General features: G+C 40.5%; 1 protein-coding gene across 3 annotated transcripts in view; it reads right to left on the reverse strand.

Annotated features, from left to right (window-relative positions):
* Window positions 1–14,956, reverse strand: part of LOC141763615 (uncharacterized) — a 30,230-nt gene extending 15,274 nt beyond the window's left edge. For 2 of the 3 annotated variants that reach the window (XM_074628086.1, XM_074628075.1), the window contains exons 1-5: window positions 14,830–14,956; window positions 7,322–9,068; window positions 4,366–4,427; window positions 2,114–2,143; window positions 511–707 (exon numbers count right to left, since the gene is read on the reverse strand). In XM_074628086.1, the coding sequence (XP_074484187.1) occupies window positions 511–707; window positions 2,114–2,143; window positions 4,366–4,427; window positions 7,322–8,689 (1,657 nt within the window). In that variant the 5' untranslated portion in view covers window positions 8,690–9,068; window positions 14,830–14,956. The remainder of the gene's footprint in view (window positions 1–510; window positions 708–2,113; window positions 2,144–4,365; window positions 4,428–7,321; window positions 9,069–14,829) is intronic. The other variant, XM_074628095.1, reaches the window with a different exon arrangement.
* Window positions 14,957–22,988: the final 8,032 nt, after the last annotated feature.

The following is a 22,988-nucleotide window of genomic DNA, read 5'->3' on the forward strand; positions in this document are numbered from 1 at the left end:
TGTAGTGTTTTGCATCTGTGGAGAGAAGTACCTTATAAATCTATCGAGGCAAGAAGGTTGAATAAAGTCTTCATTTCCAACATGAAGAAAATACTCAAGTATATTGAAGCATTTAATAAACTGCTTATTTGTACTGTATGTACCTTTCGGTTACTTACTGGTAAAAATGTGCAGAAAGCAAGATCACTTTATTAAAGGGAGAGAATGATGCAATTTTTGACATGTGGTGTACATTCAGTACCAGGGCTTACAATAAATGATGGGTTGGAGATGGATTAGAGATAATAAAGCCAATATCAAGACACTTCGAAATCCACTGAATAGCCCATTACCACTTTTGCAAATCAGCCCCAGGACATCCTTCTATTATTTCTAACTTTGAGGGTGAAAAACAATGAAATTATTCATATCATGTCATTAACATCATTGGCATTCCTTAAGTAATTTCTCCATTATTTCCCCACATTGCATAACATACACGTTATGCCTACTCTCTAGCGTGCGGCCTACCTGTGTAGAGTTGGTGGCGAGGTTGATAGTGAGGAGAGTAAGGCTCTGCGTGCGGCCTATAGGGATGGGGGCCCACTCTGTGTTTGCCGTGAGGAGGACTTGGGGTAGGAGAACCAGAGAGGGATCGAGACACAGAATGGGATGGAGAGTGATTCTTGGGATCCCACAGAGCCCGGCTGCCGTACTGTCCACTCCGACTGGACAAAAGACAACATTGATGAACAGACATAACCAGTGAGGTTACAGTGGATTGTGACAAGTGGTAGTTCAAAGGCATACATTTGCATAGATCATTGATTTTCATTTTGTGCTGCCCGAGCAACAATGGCTGGTTAAGATTTCAGGATTCACCAAACAACTGTTTAAAACTGCTGTGGATACAGCTTGTTGTGTATTCAAGTGCCCATATTCTATTCAGAAAGCAGACCTTGGAACAAAGATGTTATTGACTATTAGGTACAGACTACAGTGGAAACTGCTTGGAAACTGTAACTGCACGGTTACAGTGAGCAACCGCTTATATGGATCAAAACGCTTGAGACAGAATCATTCCTACACCAACGCTGTTTAAATAATTTGTTTAAAGTAATCAAGTACTCCGCTAACAGTGTGTATTTTGGATCTTTTCATACAAGGAACATATGGAAAAACATTTGAAAACTACGTTAGTTGAATTTGAGTTTTTTACTTTACTTCCGTGATAGTTTTCCTCGTGCACCGTCTGCTTTCCAGCTGGATACATGAGGCTGATGCTGCGTGCACATTGATATCATGACGGGAAAAGGAAAAGTAATTTTCTCATGAATAAAACACAAATGCGTACGGGGAAAGCATCTGTGGGTGAAACCGCCCTCGTCAAGTGGATTGATAAGCCAAAGTGAAACTCTGCTGACCGGCTCCTCTGCACCGCAGAGGCGACAGCTCATGAAGAACGACGCCCGTCTCCCTCCACGCCGCTACCGGGTGAGAGAACGAGGAGCCCTGGCAAAGGGGCGCTGTTCTGCATGCACGCTGGCGCTGCAGAGCCGGCCAAACCCGGCAATGCCTCACCCTCAGTGAGGGAAAACGCAGAAGAATTGGCAACGAGCCAGTAAATAGCAGATCGGTCTGTTTCATTACTTTATATTCATGTAATAAATACAAAAATATCAATTAATTTGTATTAGAAATGATGCACAACAACAAAAATGTGGCTATAATAATCATCCGCTTATCAATTTGACCCGGACAGACGTGATCACTATAAGCGGTTTCCACTGTATTAGGTAGTGAGCATATTGTGTTATGAAAGTTATTCATATCAGTTAGTTAGATGTTTTAGGTTCTAAAACATAGACAATAACAATAATTTCACTTTTACACTATGTAGTAATTTTATACAAGATATCCGAAACAATGAATAGAACTACTTTCACATGGATACCCAACAAAACAATAAGATCTGTGTCAGATTGGCTATAAATGCACAGTCAAGTGATTTGTTAATCACTTGAAAATATTTTAAATGAGTGGGACCCGCCAACTGACAGGACTGACTCCAGCTGGCTGCTAGGCACGGCTAAAAACAGATTATTGGAAACATAAGAACAAGAGTCCAACTGACCTTGGTATATTTGGTTTCCAGCCAGGGTACCTTGACAGACACACAAACACCCATTAGAATGTCATTCAACATTTTCTACTCCTGAACTTGTATTTGAAAAGAAGTACCAAATGCAAATGTATGCATCGACACAAAGCTGTACTATTTAAAATCTGCATTGAGTTCGATGATGTTCTGTGTAAGGTCAAATGGTTGCTTGTAGTACCAGGCCCACTCAGAATTAAGTCCCTGCTCTGCAGCTCTGTCCAGATTTACCCCTTGTCAGCTTGTTTTGGTTCTACAGCCTGCACATCAGGAATATGGTTGACTCTCACTGCTCACGCCAATTCCCGAATATAAAACCAAACGGACAGCTGTTTCCCTAAAAACGAGCCTATCGTAAGCCGAGTTAGACAGCAGAAGTAAATGTGTGGCTCACAAAGAAGGTCAAGCATCTAATACCCCTTTCACACCGAGGACTCAACCAGGGTTGGTTGTGTGTATGAAAGGGTTAACCCGCGTTGATTGACTTGCCTTTGCAACCCAGGTCGAGAGGTGGGTCGGACCAGGGTCGATTTCGATGTGATTGGCACGGACCAGGGTCGCTAACAAACCCATTCGGTTGCAAATGAGGGCGCACAGTCTGTGACGCAACTGTCACAGGTCACCGTGGCTCATAAACAAACGGTGGGACGGCAGCAGGAAATGATTTCAGAAACACTGGAGGTGAACGACGGACGAGACCACACGGATATGTGGCGAGACTTTGAGGTGTGGGAGCTCCTGGCCGTCCGTCGCGAGGAGGAAAAAAGCGGTAGATGGCGGGACGGTGAGGGACAACGTAGTGTAACGTTAAATGAACATAACAAGGCTGCTGAATGAGAGAGACATCGGCTGTAACTTTACACAGAAACACACCGTGTTAATAATAAGCCGACCACCTCACAGTACCGCCAGCGTGTTTGCACATGTTCTATTTGTAACGTTACCTTTTTTAACTTTTTATCTTTCCAAATAAACCTGCAAAAAGATCCATCTGTCGCCTGTTCTCTCTGTCATAAAGTACCAAACCCAGTCTTAGTTCATTACATTATCAAGCAATTAGCAAACTAAATGAAATATAAACTCATTTTATTATGTTTGGACAAACTCTTACATTATCCAACAGTCGCCACATGACCAGCTGAAAAACTTTAGTAGGTTCACTATGTGAAGCAAATCTTTGCTGGGATGGTTGAGTGAGTGAAATATACATTTCTGTCTTCAGAAGTGTCTAATCATTTTGTAAACGTAGCCTTTATTATCATATTAGATAACACAACGTAGTCTAATATATGATAAATGGGTAGCTAAAAATGCTGTGTGTACACGTTATCCCAAAAACATGCATCATTCTGTGACATGTTACGTTTTTGCACACATTGATGATGCCACTATCATCCCCTCTCTCTGTAATCCTCCAGAGGTGTAACAAAAAAGAGCTTCGGTGCTGCATTTTGAAGCGTATATTTCCAAATATGCATCCAATTTCAATGTTTTGTGTAGTAAATGTCCTGCCTTTATTTTAATTTCCGTTGGCTTTGCTGAAGATTATTGCCTCATTTTGTTCAGGTCACGGCTGCTCCAATCGATCAACTATTGATCGTTATCAGCCGATATTCGTTCTAAATAGTTTAATGGGGTATAAAGGCCAATCAGAAGAGCCCATCAGATGACACATCTATTCTGAAGCTGTGAAAATATTCTATATATAGCGTACACTTAAACTGATATTGATTTTTTTTAGGTGGCTAAAATAAGTTTTTTTCTGCTGCTCCGGTCCACACCCGCTTTACCTCGCTATCAGACAGCTCTTTCCGACGAGGAACTGAAGCCGTTATGATGCGGTCTTAAAGACCAGACCAGACTCCATTCACAAAAACAGTCATTTTACCTCACAGAACGCCGCAGTATACATACAATGCACAAAACCAAACCAACCCAATTCCCAACCTTGCACAGCTAACTCTGACTCAGCTCGCTAGTTCTAGCGTTCACATTATTGTTAATTTTGATTAGCTTACTTTGGTAAACTGCGTCACTACCTTTTGCAACAGCCGAGTGGGTGTTACCGTTTGGAAAAAAATAAATAAATAAATGGAAATAGAACGCAGATGGACCCACCCTTTAAGTTTACATATAGACCTAAATGAACCTGTTGACCGACATGCGTATTTATAATTAATAATTCATCAGATAATTAAAAGTTAACTGTTGACATCCCTAGTCCTCACTTGTTGCGCAGGTCTCTGCAGGCAGCAGTGTGGTTGACGGTGTTAATATGGTCAACCCAGTCCTGAAGAAAAACGACAAATGGGAGAGGAAGATAACACAATCAGACACAAATAGAAGCAATCCTCAACAAAGCTAGATTCACATTTCATCTAAGCAATCCGATAACTCATTTATCTACAGCGAAAGACTTAAGTACTGAGACAAAAACTCAAGTGGATCTTTGCTTACTGGTGTCATTTTCTTAAAATGGTGTGAAACCTTAACCGAAAGTTGAGGCCCAGTTCTTTGATCCCATATTTATGTTCAAATTATGTTACAACTGCTAGCAGAAATGCAATACAATGCTTAGTCTTGTAGACATGTTCTGTGTCCATTCTACTTTCCATTATCTTTAGTGTGACTATCAATCTTCACCATTAACACAATACATAATCACTGGAAGAATAAAAAGAAATCAAAACAAAGTTTTTTTCGTCTTCTTGTTGCAAATGCTTTTCAATTAACTTACGAGTTATGTTCCAAGGCCTTGAATAGGGCAAGTCATTTATCACACCACTATCTGCTCATCCACCAATCAGTTGCTTATGTTATATGGATTTTCTGTCACAGCCTGTGGTGTACGAAAATTTTGTTCAAAATAAAATGAAAGAAATTCCTTACGTTCAACAAGTTTCCCACGTCTACAACGATCAAGAGGTTTAGATTTGAAACCTAAAAACCTTATAGAACCTTGACCACTTCACATTCTGCTAAATCATTTCATGCAATTGAGTGATAATGGGACTATTTATTCATCAGGCTACAACCTTAATTTTGCTAATGACATTTTTGTAAATTTGGGGACACCTTTATTTAGACAATGTAAGCTGAAAGGAATGACCGTAGAATTGCTTTTGTCCAAATATACTGGATCTTCAAAAACTCCACACCTGGCATACTTGATGGAATTAAGAGTCACACTCGAGTAATTACTGTTACAACACTGAAGCAGAGTACAAGCCATTTTAAAACTTTGTTATTCATCTTTATAGTCAATACCAGCATCATTTGAGAACATGAGAAACTCCAACCCAAAGCCAGAGACAAAGCGCTGGATTTTCTCAGAGAACAAAAGGAGTTTATTCAACAGTAATTACTGTTGAAAAAGAAATATTTCTATTATGGATTGATCAGTTAATACCAATTTTTTAAAGACATCTTCCCCTGTCCATTAAAAGATATGTAATCATGCAGCTACAGTATCTGTCCTTTATAACCGATAACCGGAATTCTTAAACGTATCACCCTTAAAATGCCAAGTGAAACATTTCATGAATAAACTTAATATTGGGGGAGGTTATAACCCAGGAAACCAATAGAATATTAGTTTTGAAAAAACAGCAGGTTCTTTATGAAATGGTTCAAGGACCAGGATTGTCACACAAAAATGTGGGATGTGATTGGAATGTTTAACCTTACGATTACTGGAGGTCATTAAATACACACTGTTTTCAGAAAAATAAACGTTGGTAAGTTTCTTCACTGTACATTTCCTGGGAACTGTAGACGGGTGTGGTACTTGGGGTTGTCATATTAATGCTGGATTCACATAGGTTTGTTTAATCTCTTTCATTTAATGAGCAAAACAGCCTATGTACCTTTTCTCTGCATGTACCGCTCTTGTGGTTGTGTGCGAAAAAGTTTTAATGGACTTGCACATGAAACCTCTAGTTCAGAAACTGTTGTATTTGGAAAGTAGTTCCAAAGTTGTATCCTTTAATACTTGGGCTTTACCATGTCTCGTGGCTCTTCTGGCCTTTTTTCAGGACACATTTACAGTTTAAAGTTGTATTTTACTTCACCAGACAGTTGTCTTTTGACAAACATGGCTTTAGTGTCTGTGACATCACCCACAGGTTTCTGAGGGGAATTTTCAAAGCCTGGTTTTATCTGCTCACCGCCATTTTTGTCAGTTACCGTAAGTCAGAACATCCTAATTTGGGCAAAGAGGAGAAAGCCTGGGTGGAGCTGTGGTAGGATGAGCACATGGCAACCAAATCATAATAATTTGTCAATCAAATAAACCATGCCCCACATCATACTTGTTCTTAACGTAACAATGAAATCATTGTTCCACCGAGAACAAAACGCACACGAGAAGAAGTGAAATAGGGTTTTTATAGCTGCCATCTGTAGAGATGCACCATGGCCGGTGACCAGCCAATCGGTCTCATATTTCCGTTTTTTTTTGCCACATTTACACGTGTGGCGCCGCCGAATGAGAGTTAACGTTGAGGCAAAGCTGCACAGACCGTTATGTCACAGCAACACACAAAACAGGTCATCGGTATGGAAGTTCTGCATGAGTGTATTTGACGTAAAGCTCACAGTTTGTCACAACTGCAATATAAGCTGTGGAGGAACCACCTGACAATAACAAAGTAAAAGGATAACATTTACAATTTTTTTGGGACTCGGGTTTCGAGGCGGTGGGGGAAAAAGTTAACCTGGAGCCTTGCCGTCACTTATAGTTCTTAAAGAAAATCAGAATAGGCAGGTCAGGCTCTTCGAAAATCGGCCGAGAAAAATTGCAATCGGTGCATCTCTAGCCATCTCAGCAGCAATTAGCGGTGCTGCATCTGAAGTCTCTTCAGCATTGACCACATGCAGTTATCATGTGGGGTACAAATATCTGGCTTAATACTTTCAAAGGAAACTAGAGTATGCTTGTATGGTTGGCATTCATTATTCAAAACAATGGGTTTTGCTGGCTACAAGCTTGCTGGATCCTTTAGAGCAACTGTACCGAGACCCACTTATTTAAACGGAAATTACAAACCATGCAAAACACTATTTGAATGGCATCAGAATCACTCTCATCTTGATAACTGCCTGGTGGAGAATGGTTGTAGACTAAAATTTAACATGTGAAGGTATTCCTTTCAGATATTGGTACGAGGGCAGGTTGGCACTCACCTTTTCCTGATCACACTGTGTGTGGCACAGGGAGCAGGTATGGGGATACACCTTTGGAGACACAGCTGAGAAATCACTTATCATGGTGGGGGTAGGTAACTTCTTGCTGCTGCTGTGTAGTTTTGAGCCAGACGAAGAAGAGAGAGACCGCCTCGAGGATGCTTCGCTCTTGGTTTCAGATGGGGATCTAGGTTTGGGTGCTTCACGCCTGTAGTCTCGGTCTAGATTACGTGATTTGGATGCTGGTGGAAATTCTCTCCCAGGCGACCGATTGCTCTTGCGATGGTCGCTACTCGGCCTTCGATAGTCCCGGTCACCGTGCTTGCTTGATTCACCGTGTTCCAAACGAACCTGCCGCCTTTCAGCTTTATCTAGTTTTGGAACTGATGAGGAGGACGACGAGGATGGGTACATTTTAACTGTCCTTTCACCGGACAGCCGCTCTCTTTTGAAAGTCTCTCTTGTATTACTCTCGTCCTTTGCCCGACTGGCATGACCATAGTCAATGACTTTTCCTGCTGTCTGTGTAACAGTAAGAAGGCTGGGCACTTCTGGTGAGTTTGAATGTGCCAATGGTGAAGAGCGGGAAGGCATATCGTGGATGCTGCGTGAGAACGAGGATGAGGAAGTGGAAGCCACAGTTTTCTGGTTGCCTGACTTGTTGATCTGGATGTCACGGAGTATGAATGGTAAAGTATCTGGGGTTAGCTGATCATCAGGGTAGTGACTCAGTACTTCTAAGTCCTCGTTTGAAAGTCCAAAGCTAGCCAAGATGCTTCCTGCACTCTCTGGTGTGTACAAAGCCTGACCATCACCACCACTTCCGCCACCATGAGGTTGCCGTGCTTGGGGTGATGGTGAGTCATTTACTGGGACAGTCCAGCTTGGCATGCTTGTTCCAGCATGGCTACTTTGTGGCTGCTGTTGAGGTCCCTGGTGTCGTTGGGACTGGTGGCTAGCACTAGGTGGAGGACCGGCAAACAGTTTAGTTGGAGGTTGGTAGCTTGACCAGTCTACTCCTTGCTGGTGGCCAGGCTGATTATCAGAGGTGAGTGTTGCTGGGTTAGAGCCGTAGCTTCCATGTTGACTGATCCCAGAACCTGAGCCATGGCTCTGATGTTGGTTCGGTCGGTTCATGTGGTCAATGAGGCGGTGATCCATGTCCCTAGCACCCCGGATAGCCAGGGCGGACTCTAGCTCATCAGGGAGCTGGGTAGGACGAGGAAACTGGAAACCCATCACCTGCGACAGCATATTGGAGGGAGAACGATTCTGATGTTGATTTGGAGTTGGCTGATGATGTGGAGGCCTGGGCCCATTAGAGAAGGGTTGTGGCGCTTGTTGCTGGGAGTGGTGGTGGTGGTACATGGCAGCAGACAGACTCGGCCGTGTGTTTCTGTAAGTTTTGCTGTTTGAATCCACGGTAAACCCAACAGCTGACACCTGCTGTCTATTGAGAAGACTCAGGAGGGCCAGGTGAGGAGGTAATGCCGCCGCAAGTCCGTTGTTGTTGTTGTGACACTGGTCGCCAACAGTTATGGTTGCTAGAGTAGCAAGCTGCTGGAGAGCAATCTGCGCCTGAGTCTCAATCTGAGCCAATCGGAGAGCTGTCACTGCAGCAGCACCAGCCACAGGTCCAAATATGAAATGGGTTCCACTGGTGCGGTTGGCAACAGAGAATGTTGCACTGGGCTCCAAACGAAGGGTAGGAGCAGGGTGCAAATTACTGTAGGTGTGCACAGCGAGGCTGTGAGATGGAAAGCAGAAATATACTATTACAGATGAACAAGTTTTCATTTTTCATTTCAAAAGCAGGTTTCAGATGAAGTCCTTTTTCCCACGTATTTTTTTTTATTACAAGTTGGCTCAGTCCTCATTTTGTTTGTGGTTTCTTTCCTTTCAAATTTGTCAAAGCACTAAGAAATCCCTTCAAGATCGCTTTCCTGTAGTCCCACTGTGCTTTTCTTTCAGGACGGGAAAGCAAAGCAACATTATGCAACACAGCAAATATGGATTTAACCAACGGGGACACTACAAAGAAGCCTAAAGCTCTTATAGAAAAATAAAAAAAATATATAATCCTGTTTCCAAAGAACCACTTGCTGGCCTACAATGCATGTTCAACATTTCAACACAGTGGACTTTGTCCAAAAAATGGCATAAGCCTCTTTGCCAAATGTTCACAGCAGAACAAAACACTTCTACAAGCATATATTGCAGTTTTCCCTGAATATTCCCTGCAGGTGACGTTAGATCATTGCAATGTCTACAAATTCTAAATCACACTTACCATGTCCTGGAATGCATTCAAAACAATCATACAAATTGTGAACTTTTCTTTGCATAACGCCAGTAAAACTCAAATAATAAAATGTTGAGCTCTAACTAAACATCTTGAACAACATGTAGGCCTGTTTGAAATATTAAATATTAAGGGTGGGAAAAAAATCGATTCACCTATGTATCACGATTTTTTTTTATATATATTTTTTTTTACGATTTTTTACTGCTTGAATTAGGGATGGGTCATGATTTTCGATTTTTCAAATAGTTGTTAAATTATTCAAAAAATCTAACCGTTTATGCGAATATTCATCCCGTCTTAAAAATGCAGGACAAATAATCGCATAAACTGCAGCAATTTTCGAATAATAATCAACTAATTCCCAGTGATGTTCGAATAGTATTTTTGCTTGGAATTCACATTCCTAGCTTGAATCGATAGAAGAAGGTAGAAGGAAGTTACGGCTTTTATTGTTGTAGTCTGAGTAATGTCACATCATATCGGTTTAAAAAAACAAACAAAGCCGAAGCTAGAAAGCAGAGTATGGTATGCAAGTATGGTAAACACTACAGTACACATACAGTAAAGTATGGAAACACTTTGGGTTTCACACATTGCAGGAAAAGCAGAGCTAGACATCACGGCTAAAGCTGCATGCTAACTCTGTCATGGACAGGTAACGTTATCGTATTGCGGTATCCGGCCGTCACTCTCATCTCCGTGGTCAAATGGGCCGACAGTACAACTGTAGAGAACCATATACTGACATTTATGTTAAATGCATTCAAACGGCCCCGATGGAGCTGACCATGGGTGTATAAAGAGAACGGAGCTGATGGAGAGAGCTAGTTTTAGACTTGGCGAAGTTAGCGGAAGTATAGACATGTGACTTTGTCCAGTTTTCAAAATAAGATGTTAATTAAGGGTGTATACAAAATACATATATGGAAATAGGATTAATTGGACTATATTCACCAGAAGTATAACACGTTACATTATAAATTAAAAAAGTAAATACCACTAATTTGTGAGGGAAATAGGGCTGCAACTAACCATTATTTTATTGATTAATTAATAGGTTCTTTGGTTAATAATAAGTCAGAAAATGTCTGTCCACAGACATTTTCTGACTGGAGGGAAATGTCTGTTCACAATTCAGTTTACACTTATAGGGGAGTAAAGAAACCAGAAAATTCATATTTAAGAAGTTGGAAACAGAGTAATCAAGCGTTTTTACTGTATCAATTTAGAGATATTCCCAATTAAAAGTCCCTAGAAAGTGTATGATTCAACTTTTACCCATGGTCTAGTGTTAAAAAAAGTTCACAAAAATTGCTAAAAATCGTGATATCGGATCGCAATACTTAAAAATCGCAATACATATTGAATCGGCACCCAGGTATCGTGATAGTATCAAATCAGAGATAAGCATATAGTCCCAGCCCTACCGATATGTTCTGCAAGACCTAAAGAAGAAAGCAAGTCCATTGAAGATACCTGCAGGCTTTGACTGTATGTCAGGAACACTCAACTTGCTTTACCCGGGGGCCTTATAAAAAAATGACAGGAGGCCAGGGGTCAGTTAATAATTTCTAGGATATGAGGACATTCGGTGATTAGTCCGGACCAAGCTGTATTAATCTATTTTGATGCTTTTTTATGCACTCTGGCACCGCATTTACATTAAAAGTTTACAACAAAATCCTATTGTGAATCAATTTATTTTCATTGCAAATTATCTGGCCTGCTGGCCACAAGTTGAGCATCACTGCTGTATGTATTTGCACAAAGTTTTTGTCCCAGACTATCATCAGATATGACAGCCCATGTGATCTAAAAAATTAACATACTTTTGGTATCATTAGCCACCCTCTCTTATTTTCCATATCCTGTACCTGAGCCCAAATTGGGCTGAATGGTTGGATGTTTTCTTTTAACAACATACCAAGCTGCCTTAAAAATGATTTTGTTTTAGCAATAGTGTCACTCCTGTCAAACTGTGATGAGATATTAATCCACCCTGTCATCTTAATCTATGTCAGGTCATAAATATATCAAAAAATAAGTTGGTATGCACAATCAATTTTAGTAAAGTTCTCCAGTCTTTGAAGACATGATACCTTTTAACAGAAAAAGCCGAGCAACCTTTGACCAAACATTTACTTATTATAAGAAAAAGGTGAGCTTGCATGCTGGGCAAACTATACCAGAGACAAAGAGATGATTTTGTTGCCAATCATCTCACCAGATATTAGTTACGGAGGTTAAATAGGCTAGTGGAAGTTAAGCAAAGCAGCATTCAACTGAAGAAAACATCACATGCAGGTTGACATATCATTTCCGTAAAGCCACATGTTTAGAAGGTCTGGCATATAGCTATGACTGACCAGTCCTCCAAAGAGTCAGTTTGGTTATAATGCCTTTTACAGCTACTTCACGTACATTTCACTAATGTAGAGTAACATTAGCTGTCTGGAAAATTACCCAAATAGAAAGGTCCCACAGAATTCAACAGAAAAAGCAGTTGAAACAACAACATCCAAGCCTCAGCATTTTATCTCGTTAGAACCAGTGCTGACTTCTCGCAGTGCTTTTTAGTGTAGAATAAATGCAACAACAGCATCCATCTGCACTTTCTCTACAGACAGACAACGTATATTCAGAGCGGTGTATTTAAACTTCTGTCACTGGCTGAACACTCGAGGGTCAGCACATAAGAGTTTTAAAGTTCAAAATGTGATTTCTGATGCAACATATGGCACAAGGGGTGACTCATTTTTGCATTATATTACCACAGAAGTCTCTATACAATTAGGGATGTTAATAATTAACCGTTTAACCGTTAACTGACGTCAAGAACGGAATGTGCGGTGGAGACTTTTACTGGGAAAGGGGATGCATGTCCGCGACACTACACGCAGCACCGCGGCTGCTACAGTAACGCTCCCGGACGGGTGAACTGGGGACTCAGCAGACAAACACCGCAGCTGGCGCTCCGCTCCATGCAAGGCACAAATCTTGTCAGTTATCGGTTACATTTTTTCTTTTCAAATTAGCATCCCTATATGCAATGGTCAACATATCATTCTGTAGAGAAAGTGGAGAATTTAGTTTTATTAAATCCCAGAAATGGAGAAGCTGTCAGCACTGCTTCGCAGAGACAGCATTATAGAAGCTAAAGGTCCTGACACACCAAGCTCATGGTCAGTTTGGGGCCGTCAGTGAGCATCTGTCGGCCTAGTTTTTATGGTGCGTCCCACACCGTCGGCTCTAGTCTCACTGTGTCAGAGGCTTTTCAGCATGTTGAATCGCCGGCGGCGCTCGCCGGTGAGAGAAATCACTCTGATTGGCTGTTCGGCTTAAACAAATCAGTGCACGAGAAACAAAAGTGAGGAAAGCAAGCTAACGAGCAGGGTCTGAAATTAACTTTTTTCACCGCCTGCCACTGTGGCAGACAAGTCTTTTTTTTGTCTGCCACTCAAACATTTTAGCTGCCACTTTTGTAATCTATGCGCTAAATGAAGGAATAACATTTGAGATCTGATGTCATTCAATGTTTGATATATTTTAATTACACCGTGGCTTCCGGGGGAGCCCTATTTTGGGGGGGAGGGAGGGTAGTGTACACAGTACTGTACGGTACTTTGTTATTGTCATCTATAGTGGTTATTTGCATAAAAACACACAATTCAAATGATTATGATTATTTAAATATTTGCTTTGATGAAAATAATCTTGGTAAGTTGTTTGGAAGTTAAACAGGTCATAATCCCCTCTCTAATATTTATTTATATTGATGTGAAAACATCTCCTACAAACAACTGGATTAATTCAAGTTCCTCGCCAAAAACTTCATTTTACGAGATTACATTTGAACACATCATGATAACGTTATAATTTATGTATGTGAGACATTTTAGTATGTCCGAAACCTTAGTATGAAACCATTAGTGCACAAATTGCATACTATTTCAGGTGAAATATTACAGCATGCAACGCTGGACACTAAGGCGGCATTAATATCCCACAATGCAATGCGGGGGTGATGTTCATAACAGACGTTAATGGACATCTCTGTAACATCAATAACGCTTCAATTTAACTCTAAGTATATGATTTCACGTAACTAGGCGTTATTAGTTAAGGTCCCATATCGTGCTCATTTTCATGTTCATGCTTGTATTTCTACTAGAACATGCTTACATGCTTTAATGTTCAAAAAAAACTTTATTTTCCTCATACTGTCGACCTGAGTATACCTGTATTCACCCTCTGTCTGAAACGCGCCGTTTTAGCGCATTTTGGCGGAATTGCAACAGAATTGCGTTGCTAGGCAACAGCTTGGGTCCATGTGTACTTCCTGTCAGCTGATGACATTCACATACACTGCAACCAGGAATAAACTGGGACACATTTAGAATGTTTACGTTTAAAATTGTGTCAAGGATCTAAATATTGTATATCCGTGACATCACGAATGGACAGAACTCCTGACAGCTTGTTTCAAATGCAGAGTTTCTGAATACGGGCTGTGTGTATTTCCCTGTGTATTGAGCGTTTCGATACCTTCACAGTATTTATATAGGACTTAAGCCTGCTTTATAAATTTATAAAAAAAATAAAAATGAAAATCTCACGTTTTTATAATGTGGGACCTTTAATATCGTATTATTAGTTCAGACTTTGGGTTGGTGTGTCTGGGCCTTTAAAGCTTGAAACAGTGATGTTGGTGGAAACCCCTGAGGGATAACATCATATCCTATTCTCACTCTGTATTTCTCCTCCCTCTGCTGTAGGTGGTTCGTATTTGTAACAGTATTCTGGTACAACTCGGACCGGTCAGGTACCTTTCTAATATTCAGTCAGTGACGTTACTGAGAGCCCCTGAACCACAAACAGCCCTGTAACATCTGGATTAAAACCCCTACACACATACAGTCTATAGAATCAATTAACTACATACATACGCAACTGTTCGTATTATGATAGGATAGATGGCGTCTTTGTAAACCGGGATATATACATCTATAGATGTATATATAGATGTTTATCTCCCGCTACAGGCCACCCGACGAGGACTCACATCTATCCGCCATTTTGGGTGTTTTCACTGCACAGCTCGGTAACGTCGCTACCGAGAGGAGAGCACAACGACGGGTCCGTTACATTTAACGGCCACTCGTAACGTTACCATCCCCGAGTGCACAACACATTCAATAAATACCTTTCGCTAATAGTCGATTTGGATCTTTGTTGTTACCGGAAGGTCTTGACTCCTTTTTCAGCCGGCAGTCATCGGGGACAACGAGACGAGATGCACTTCCGCCCGGAGCTTTTCACAATAAAACCGGCATCCCCACAAATCACATGCAAACTATTGACCAGAAACTGCACACGTTATACTTCAACATTCTCCCAATGGTTAATTGTAGTGATGGCGAGCTGAAGCTTCGTGAAGCTTTGAAGCTTTCCAGCAAATTGGTTCGGAAAAGGGTTCATTGCGCGAGGCTTCATGTGCACAAAACCACCTGGTGGTCAAAGAGTGTAAAACAGGCAGATATGATCTTAACCATGTGATAAGATAAGATCAGATATTCCGTTATTAGTCCCGCAGTGGGGAAATTTGCAGAGTACAGCAGCAAAGGGGATAGTGCACAAAACAAGATGCATCAGCTAACACAGTAAAAAAGAGCTAAACAAAGTGTAATAAAATATGATCCATTTAAATAGAAGGAAGTATAACAATAGGAGCAGTATATACAGTATTGACAATAAACTGACTATTAACAAAATTGCACAAGTGGAAAATGATATTGCAGAATGAGAATGAATGAAGTCCACCTGAAAATATCAGGTTATTATCAGTTTTTGGTGTTTATGTGTAAGTGGTCTACTGGGAGCAGTGCTGGTCGTGGTCTACTGGGACCACAGATCTGTGATATACTGTATTTTGCGCCAGTAAAGGCTGTTGGGAATGACTATACACAATGAAAAGAAATATATATTACCATGTAATCCATTTATATCTATATAATATACAATATAATGTCTCTTTTCTAGTAAGTATATTATGAGTATATAACATACAGTACATGTACTAACTGTAATTGTTTTGTGAGTAATGCATCTTAAGTGTGTAAACCAATCCTTTGGTCAATAATTGTATTGTAGTGTAGTGTAATATAATATAATAATGGCAGGAGGGTTAATATTAGTGTTCTGTGTCACTTCTTAAAAGTGGCATTGGTTCAACCAGTGAAGATCTGAACCACTTCATGAACCAGTCACGCGGTATGGCCGGGCAGCGAGGCTTCGGACGTCATCAATGACGTCATCGGTCTAAAACGATACAAGCATCGATACGCGCATCGCGGAAAACTTCCTGGATTACTCGACACACGCCCCGAAGCCTCGGCACAGCACGTAACATCACTAGTTAATTGTATTAAATGCATATATGTTAAATGTGGGTCTTTTAGCTCCAGTTTGTGCATCTTGTGTATTGCAGGGTCTTTTGTGTGTTTGGGTGTTTAGATGACAATCTGGCATACATAGCTATATTATGTTAGTTGATACACCTACTGTATGGGGCGATAAATTCAATTCAGTTTAGGTCCTTTGAAGGTCACACGCTAGGCTACAAAATGCACTTTTCATGGCTATTCAACATGTGTGTCTAGAGATCCACAAAAATAAGAAAAGAGCATCCTCTCCATTTTTCTCCAGCTCCATCTATCAGGAAATGTGTGTTCCAAAAAAACGAATCAAATTTGCCTCTCCGTGTGACGTTCTATGGGGCTTTGTAGAACATAGCACCATGCAACCTGCAGATGTTGTTCATTTCTCCCACTGGAGCATGCAGTCATTTTTGGTTAAGAAGTGATTATTGTGGTTACATTCACGGTAGAAGTGCAGCTAAACTTGGTTACAGTGGTTCCCTGGCTGCAATGACGCCGGCGGAGCAGATGAAGACCGGAAACAGAGGGAGGTGAGAGAAACGTTTGTCAGTCATGAATTGAACTCCGTCAACTCTTCTCCTTCTTTATAACCACATCAGCCCCCTTTTCTTGGAACTTGTGTTATTATCTATTTGGAAAAAAATGGTGGGGCAACTACTTCTGACAGATGCAAAACCAGAAAATTACACAATTTTACAATTTTACATAATGCGCTATTTCACATTTCCCACACAGTTTAACATGTAATAATCCATCTGAGCATGTACCTGTCCTCCTCAACTTGCTGTTATACTGCTAAATTCCCCATCTGAAGGCTACGTGCTGTCAGTTTGGGTAGCTATATTGCTCTGCTGAGCGAGCCCAATTTTATTGGTGCTACTGCTGTTATGTTTGGTAATCCTCTCAAAAAGGTGCTTGAGATCCTGAAAGCCTGTTCTTGACCATGTACCTTCCCCTCTGAATAACACACACAGAGGAAGCAAAACAGAATCTTTCCTGGAGATCCACTCCATGTTTGATCTGATTATTTTTTACCAGAGGTCTGGTTTATAACGATATTCTGCAGCTGGTGGGTACCGAGGTGTTTGATCTCAAGTTTTTCTTCAAAAGGCAGACTTTCAAATATGTGCTGTGGAAGATAATCCACATGGTGACCACAGTTATCTTCTTTAACTTCTGCCAGCTACGAGCGAATAAAGACAACAACAACTTGGCAATCAAATTGCAGCGGGGCGACACACAATGAGCCAGACTTGGCATCAAATTTGTGCCATTCACTTTCATTGCCAAAGGCTTTGGGCAGGTGTATTGTTGCTTTCCTACACGCGGGGCACTTCATATTGCGAGTGTGGCACTATCGCCACATAGCGACCCCTCGAGCCAAGCCCGATTAAAATACCATTTTATTACTATTGTAGCCAGTGATGGTTATTTTTTGAGCCAAGAGAGGGGGCATCTATCACTCTGGTGGGCTGGCCCGGAATAAACAGAGAAAACTTGCTGAGTGACTGGAATGGGGAATGGGCAGAGGGAAAATATGAGAGAGCATGTGATGAGCAAGCAACAGTCTGGGCATGTGACAAAGATGATACATGCACTATGGTAAGTAATATCTTGGATGGTCCCGCAGTTGGTTCAGATTGAGAGAGCAGCTGCTAGGTTGTTGCCAGTGGAGATCATCAATCTGAATGGATAGCCGTGTCATGCAGAATCCACCAGGGTTTAAATCTTGAATTACTTAGGCCAGGGGTCTTCAACCTGCGGCTCTGGAGCCAAATGTGGCTCTTTAGCCCCTCTCCAGTGGCTCACTGTGGATTTTTAAAAAAATTAGTGGAAATGAATAACTATTTTTTCGTTTACATTTTCATTATTATTTATCATTGTTGTAGGTCTATGGTACGACGGTACGACGGAGTATTAGGGCCACATTGAGGAAAAAAAATTAATCTGAGATTTGGAGAATAAAATCATAGGTTTAGGAGAAAAAAAGTCGTAGTATTATGAGAATAAATTCATAATATTAGTATATATATATAGTAGTATAGTAGTAGTCATTTTACGAGTTATTTTCTTTTTTTCTCGTAAAGTTATGACTTTATTCTCGTTATATTACGACTTTTTTTCTCGTAAAGTTATGACTTTATTCTTGTTATATTAAGACTTTTTTCTCGTAAAGTTATGACTTTATTATCGTAACATTATGACTTTTTTCTCGTAATATTATGACTTCATTCTCAAAATCTCAGATTTTTTCCCCCTCAATGTTACCCTAAGACTCCGTCGTACATTTTCACTTTGCACCCTCACTGCATTAGACTTATATACTATATACTTAGACTTTAGGCTGTGTTACCTTCATCACAACGCTCAAATGTTTCAGACAGATTTTTTTTTGTTGCCTAAAATGGCTCTTTTGATAGTAAAGGTTGCTGAACCCTGACTAACCCTGAAAAACTAGGATCATGACTATTCAGATGGCACCTGAACGACACTTCTTTTTCGATAAATGGTCTCCTGAATTTACCGCCAATACTTGATGTAATGAATAAAAGACAGATACCTATTTGGCAACAAGGATTCAAAGTTTGATCAGGGTTAGAAATTTAGAAATCTTGGTGTTTTAATGTATCAGCACCCACATTGAAGCAAAAAATAGAGGTTTGTACATACAATATTTAGAAATGACTTTGTGCCTCTTACAGGAACTCTCTGGAAAAATATATCTTTTTTTATTTTACATGTAACTTTTAAAGGGAAAGATACTTTTGTTTGTCAGTTGGTTGTTGTAATATACTGTACTACAGCCTAGTTGTACACCACACCCAGATCTCCGCCAGGTGTGTCTGCAACGACCACTGCTGTAATGTTTGATTGAATGAATACAAACCACAACTGCCACCCCCGTCTAGACCGTAAGTGTATCAGACGCGTTTTTCACTGGCACGCCTCATGCAACATATATGCTCTCATTTCCATACAGAAGTCTGCACCGGCTCCGTGCAGCTAAAGCGCAGTTCACTGTGTAACGCTTCATCTGAAACTGTCAGTCCTGCTGTGTGTTTAGTTACATTAGCTGTTAGCTCTGTTAGCTATTTTAGCCACGTTAAATCTGTTGTTCTGTAAATCTCTGTTGGCCAAACACACCGCAGGCCTCTGCTGCCCAACGACTGCCTAACAGCTAACTAGCTCTCCTCCTACTGACATGAGAGGATGGGCTCCGCTGTAGTCAGCACTCGGTTCAGTTTGTCATTTGCAAAGCGATATACATACGTACATACAGTAGCCTACATACATACATACAAATCAAGAGAGGAACAATTTGTAATCCGTAGCTGAAACAAGACTCCAAACTGAAGCAGGTGTTGATCACTTGTGGCACTTACCGGCCGGTTAAGAGTACTCAGGAGTCAGGTATGAACAGGCAATAAAATGTGTTGTCAATAAAATATGTTTTCATAAAGTGTGAATCACTGCAACCATGAGAGGTCCTCGAGCATACAGTCATCAATGAGCACAAAAAATAGTAGGCCGATGGGTCCAGCATTATGCAAGATTAGCCGTGGACAGACACCAAGATGCACACACTCACGCATGCACACACTCACATATGCACACACATACACAACTGAATACATAATCTCCTGGCGGAGATAATAAATTGGGCAAATTGTTGGAGAGATAAAATCAACACAGATTGGTTAAGGGGTGATTATGTGAATGAGTATTTAGATTAGATCCTGATGGGCAAAGTTGGCACCTTAGCAGCCTCTGCCATCAGTGTGTGAATGGGTAAATGCTGACATGTAGTGTAAAGCGCTTTGAGTGGTTGGAAGACTAGAAAAGCGCTATATAAATGCAAGTCCATTTACATATCTACAGACACAAAGTGCTGTTGGAGATGTGTCGGTGTTTTTGTTCCACTGCTTTGCACAGAGCTGATACCCGCCCGCCCGCTCTCTCTCCTCCCCGGCTCTCTGAACCTCTGTACCCTGCTGGTGTCTGGCAAAGACAGCGGTGCCGGCGGCATGGAGGTCCCCAGGGACCACCAACCTTTTATTTTAATGTTAATGAAATGTACCCAAATTGTGTAGGATATTACCAGTGGCATTCATGTAGTATTACCTCACATCGTCTGCTGTATCAGCCATGTGTTTACTGCGTGTTTATTCACATATAGAGCGAGGAAGTAAGATCGGATCACAAGTGGTCACTCAAGACGCATGTGGAGACGCATTCTAACGCCAGGTGTGAACAGACGTACTTAAAGCTTTCCACTTGTGTTCGGATCACTCAGGAGGCATGTTGTTAATGGCAGGTCTGAACAGGGCCTATGAAGCACACTTGTGTCCCTGAATGTGCCACCAAGAACTTGTTAGTGGATGTTAACATTTTAACAGTTAACATCCCCCCCGCCCCCCAACACACACACACACACACACACACACACACACACACACACACACACACACACACACACACACGCACACACACACACACACACACACACACACACACACACACAAATAGCCTGTGTAGCCTGTCATTACTATGATAGACCAGCAAGGGGAGACTGATTAACTGGCAGTGAGGCTGAAGAGAAAACAAGGTGACAAAATGAGGTGCAGAAACGTTGTTTGTGTTTATACAGGGCTGAGTAAAGGGTTGAGTGAGGCAAGCTGAAAGATGGACCATGTATGAAATGCCAGTAATTTGAATATGGAAGAATTTCTTCTCATCTCCAGTAAGCAAGCATAATATATACATTTTTAATATCAATAGAAATACAATTGGGATACTGAAGTCTGTCAACAAGAGGTAAAAAACTGTGCGGAAGGTCCCGGTCCGACTATCATTTACGACAAAACTTTTGAACCAAAAGAAATTCATATCAATAGAATCCGCGTGATCAGTACATTTGTTCATGGAGACAAAGTAAATCCGTGTGGGGTTTAACTTTTGGTGACCTGACCATCTGAGCATACCATCTGGACTGTGCCGACCACGGATGTCAACAAGAACTGGATACTGGACTCCAAAATTCACGTGAATAAAAATTGCTCTCCTTTGCACAAGTCAAAAAAGTTTCCCACTTCCTGGTTTGCTTCCACATTGTGCTTTCCACATACACACTTTTTTAGGCGAGAAAACAGAAAACCTTTCATGGTTAAAAAATTACATACGCATAATACACGTGATGATTTAGAGTAATAATTGTATTAGCAAGCCAGTCTAGCCACACCCTGTCCAGTTCTATTACTGTACATCCATGGTACTGACCTCTGAGGGTCATCATGTTAGCAATGCTGCACCGTCCACTTTTATATATCCTTCCCCCCTTACGAAAAAGTAGTATACTTCAAGTTTATTTTATGAAGTAAACTTGAATAAAATCAATTATATTAGTATACTTTATGTAGTAAGTATACTGATATCAATGTACTAGTAGTATCCTAGGACTAAATTGGCCCACTTTTTAGTTTATAAAAGTATACTTTTAAGTGTACTTTAAGTGTAAGAATAGGAAACTTTGAGAACACAACTATTACATCTAAGTTGTATTTTGTACTGCAACTATACTATGAAGTGAACTTATGGGTATTCCGTTAGTTTACTAGTTATATACTTGTAGCCCACTTTTTTAGTTTATGAAAGTACACTTTAAAGTATAGTATATCTACTAGTTTAATTGTTCAACTGGATGTATACTTTTCTTCAACTTCTACTGTAGTACATAGCCAATGATTTATGTATCACATAAAGAGACTGGCTCCTTTTGCTATTTGACTTGATGTTTTGTGATGAGATTAAAAAAATATATAAAAAAATAGTTCTTCTCACATGCCTCCACGGGGAACGGAGAATGCAAAAACGTAGAAAATTATTGATGAATTGACGTAAATTCATATCAAAACATACGTTTACAAACTCTCACACATTCTAACAGGCTAGACTATCAAAAAGTAAGCATAAACCTAGTATAATTGTCAGTTTAAGCCAAGTACAAAAGTATAATTGTGTTAAGTATATCTCTGATAAGTACATAAAAAGCAAACTGAAAGTATACTCTCGTATTTTAAGTTTAAAAATAGCACACTAATAGCACACTTGAATAATCTTCTTTTTGGTAAGGGTCTTTGTCAAAGTATAGACTGCTACACAAAGAAGCATGGTGAGACAGGAGACAATGTTACAAAAATGTCTTTTGAAATACAATGTGTTAACTCTTTGTCCTGTTGGCAGCCAAGCTAGCTACCCTATTGGTAGTTATCACGTCAGCTAGCTTGATGGGCTATTCTGGGTGACTAGTGCTAGCATGTTACAGGAAGTTTGCCAACTATCCCCACGAAGACGTGCAGATGAATTCCCCTGAGCCAGCTACTAAGACATTTACAACATATGAGAATGGATGTTGGTAATTAGATATTATTATATATATGTATATTTATATTAGATATACTAAATTAACTCTACAAAGTGTATATAATATGCCCATTAAGAAAGAAAGAGGAGATGGAAAGAACAGAATGTAACTAAATGGTTGCAATGTGGTCATCTGTTTCTGCAATGAGTTTGCACTGCTCGCAATCTTAAGCTGAATGTCAAGGGTTGAACTTTATTAGCTATAGCCACTGCTCTGTGTGTGTGTGTGTGTGTGTGTGTTTGTGTGTGAGTGTGTTTGGAAGAGAGAGAGAACAGTCTAAGACAGGGGTCAGCAACCTGCGGCTCTTTAGCCCCTCTCCAGTGGCTCTCTGTGGCTTTGACAAAAAATTGATATAGAAATGATTAAAGGTTATTTTTTAACATTTTAACTTTCACTAATCATTGTTGTAGGCCTAGAGTGATTCTTACATTCTCCAACTGCAAAAATGTGTAGCCTATACACAATAATAAAATAAGTTTTAACATTTCAGTAAACTAAACTGTG

The sequence above is a fragment of the Sebastes fasciatus genome, chromosome 3 (assembly GCF_043250625.1).
Source record: "Sebastes fasciatus isolate fSebFas1 chromosome 3, fSebFas1.pri, whole genome shotgun sequence".
NCBI lineage: Eukaryota > Metazoa > Chordata > Actinopteri > Perciformes > Sebastidae > Sebastes > Sebastes fasciatus.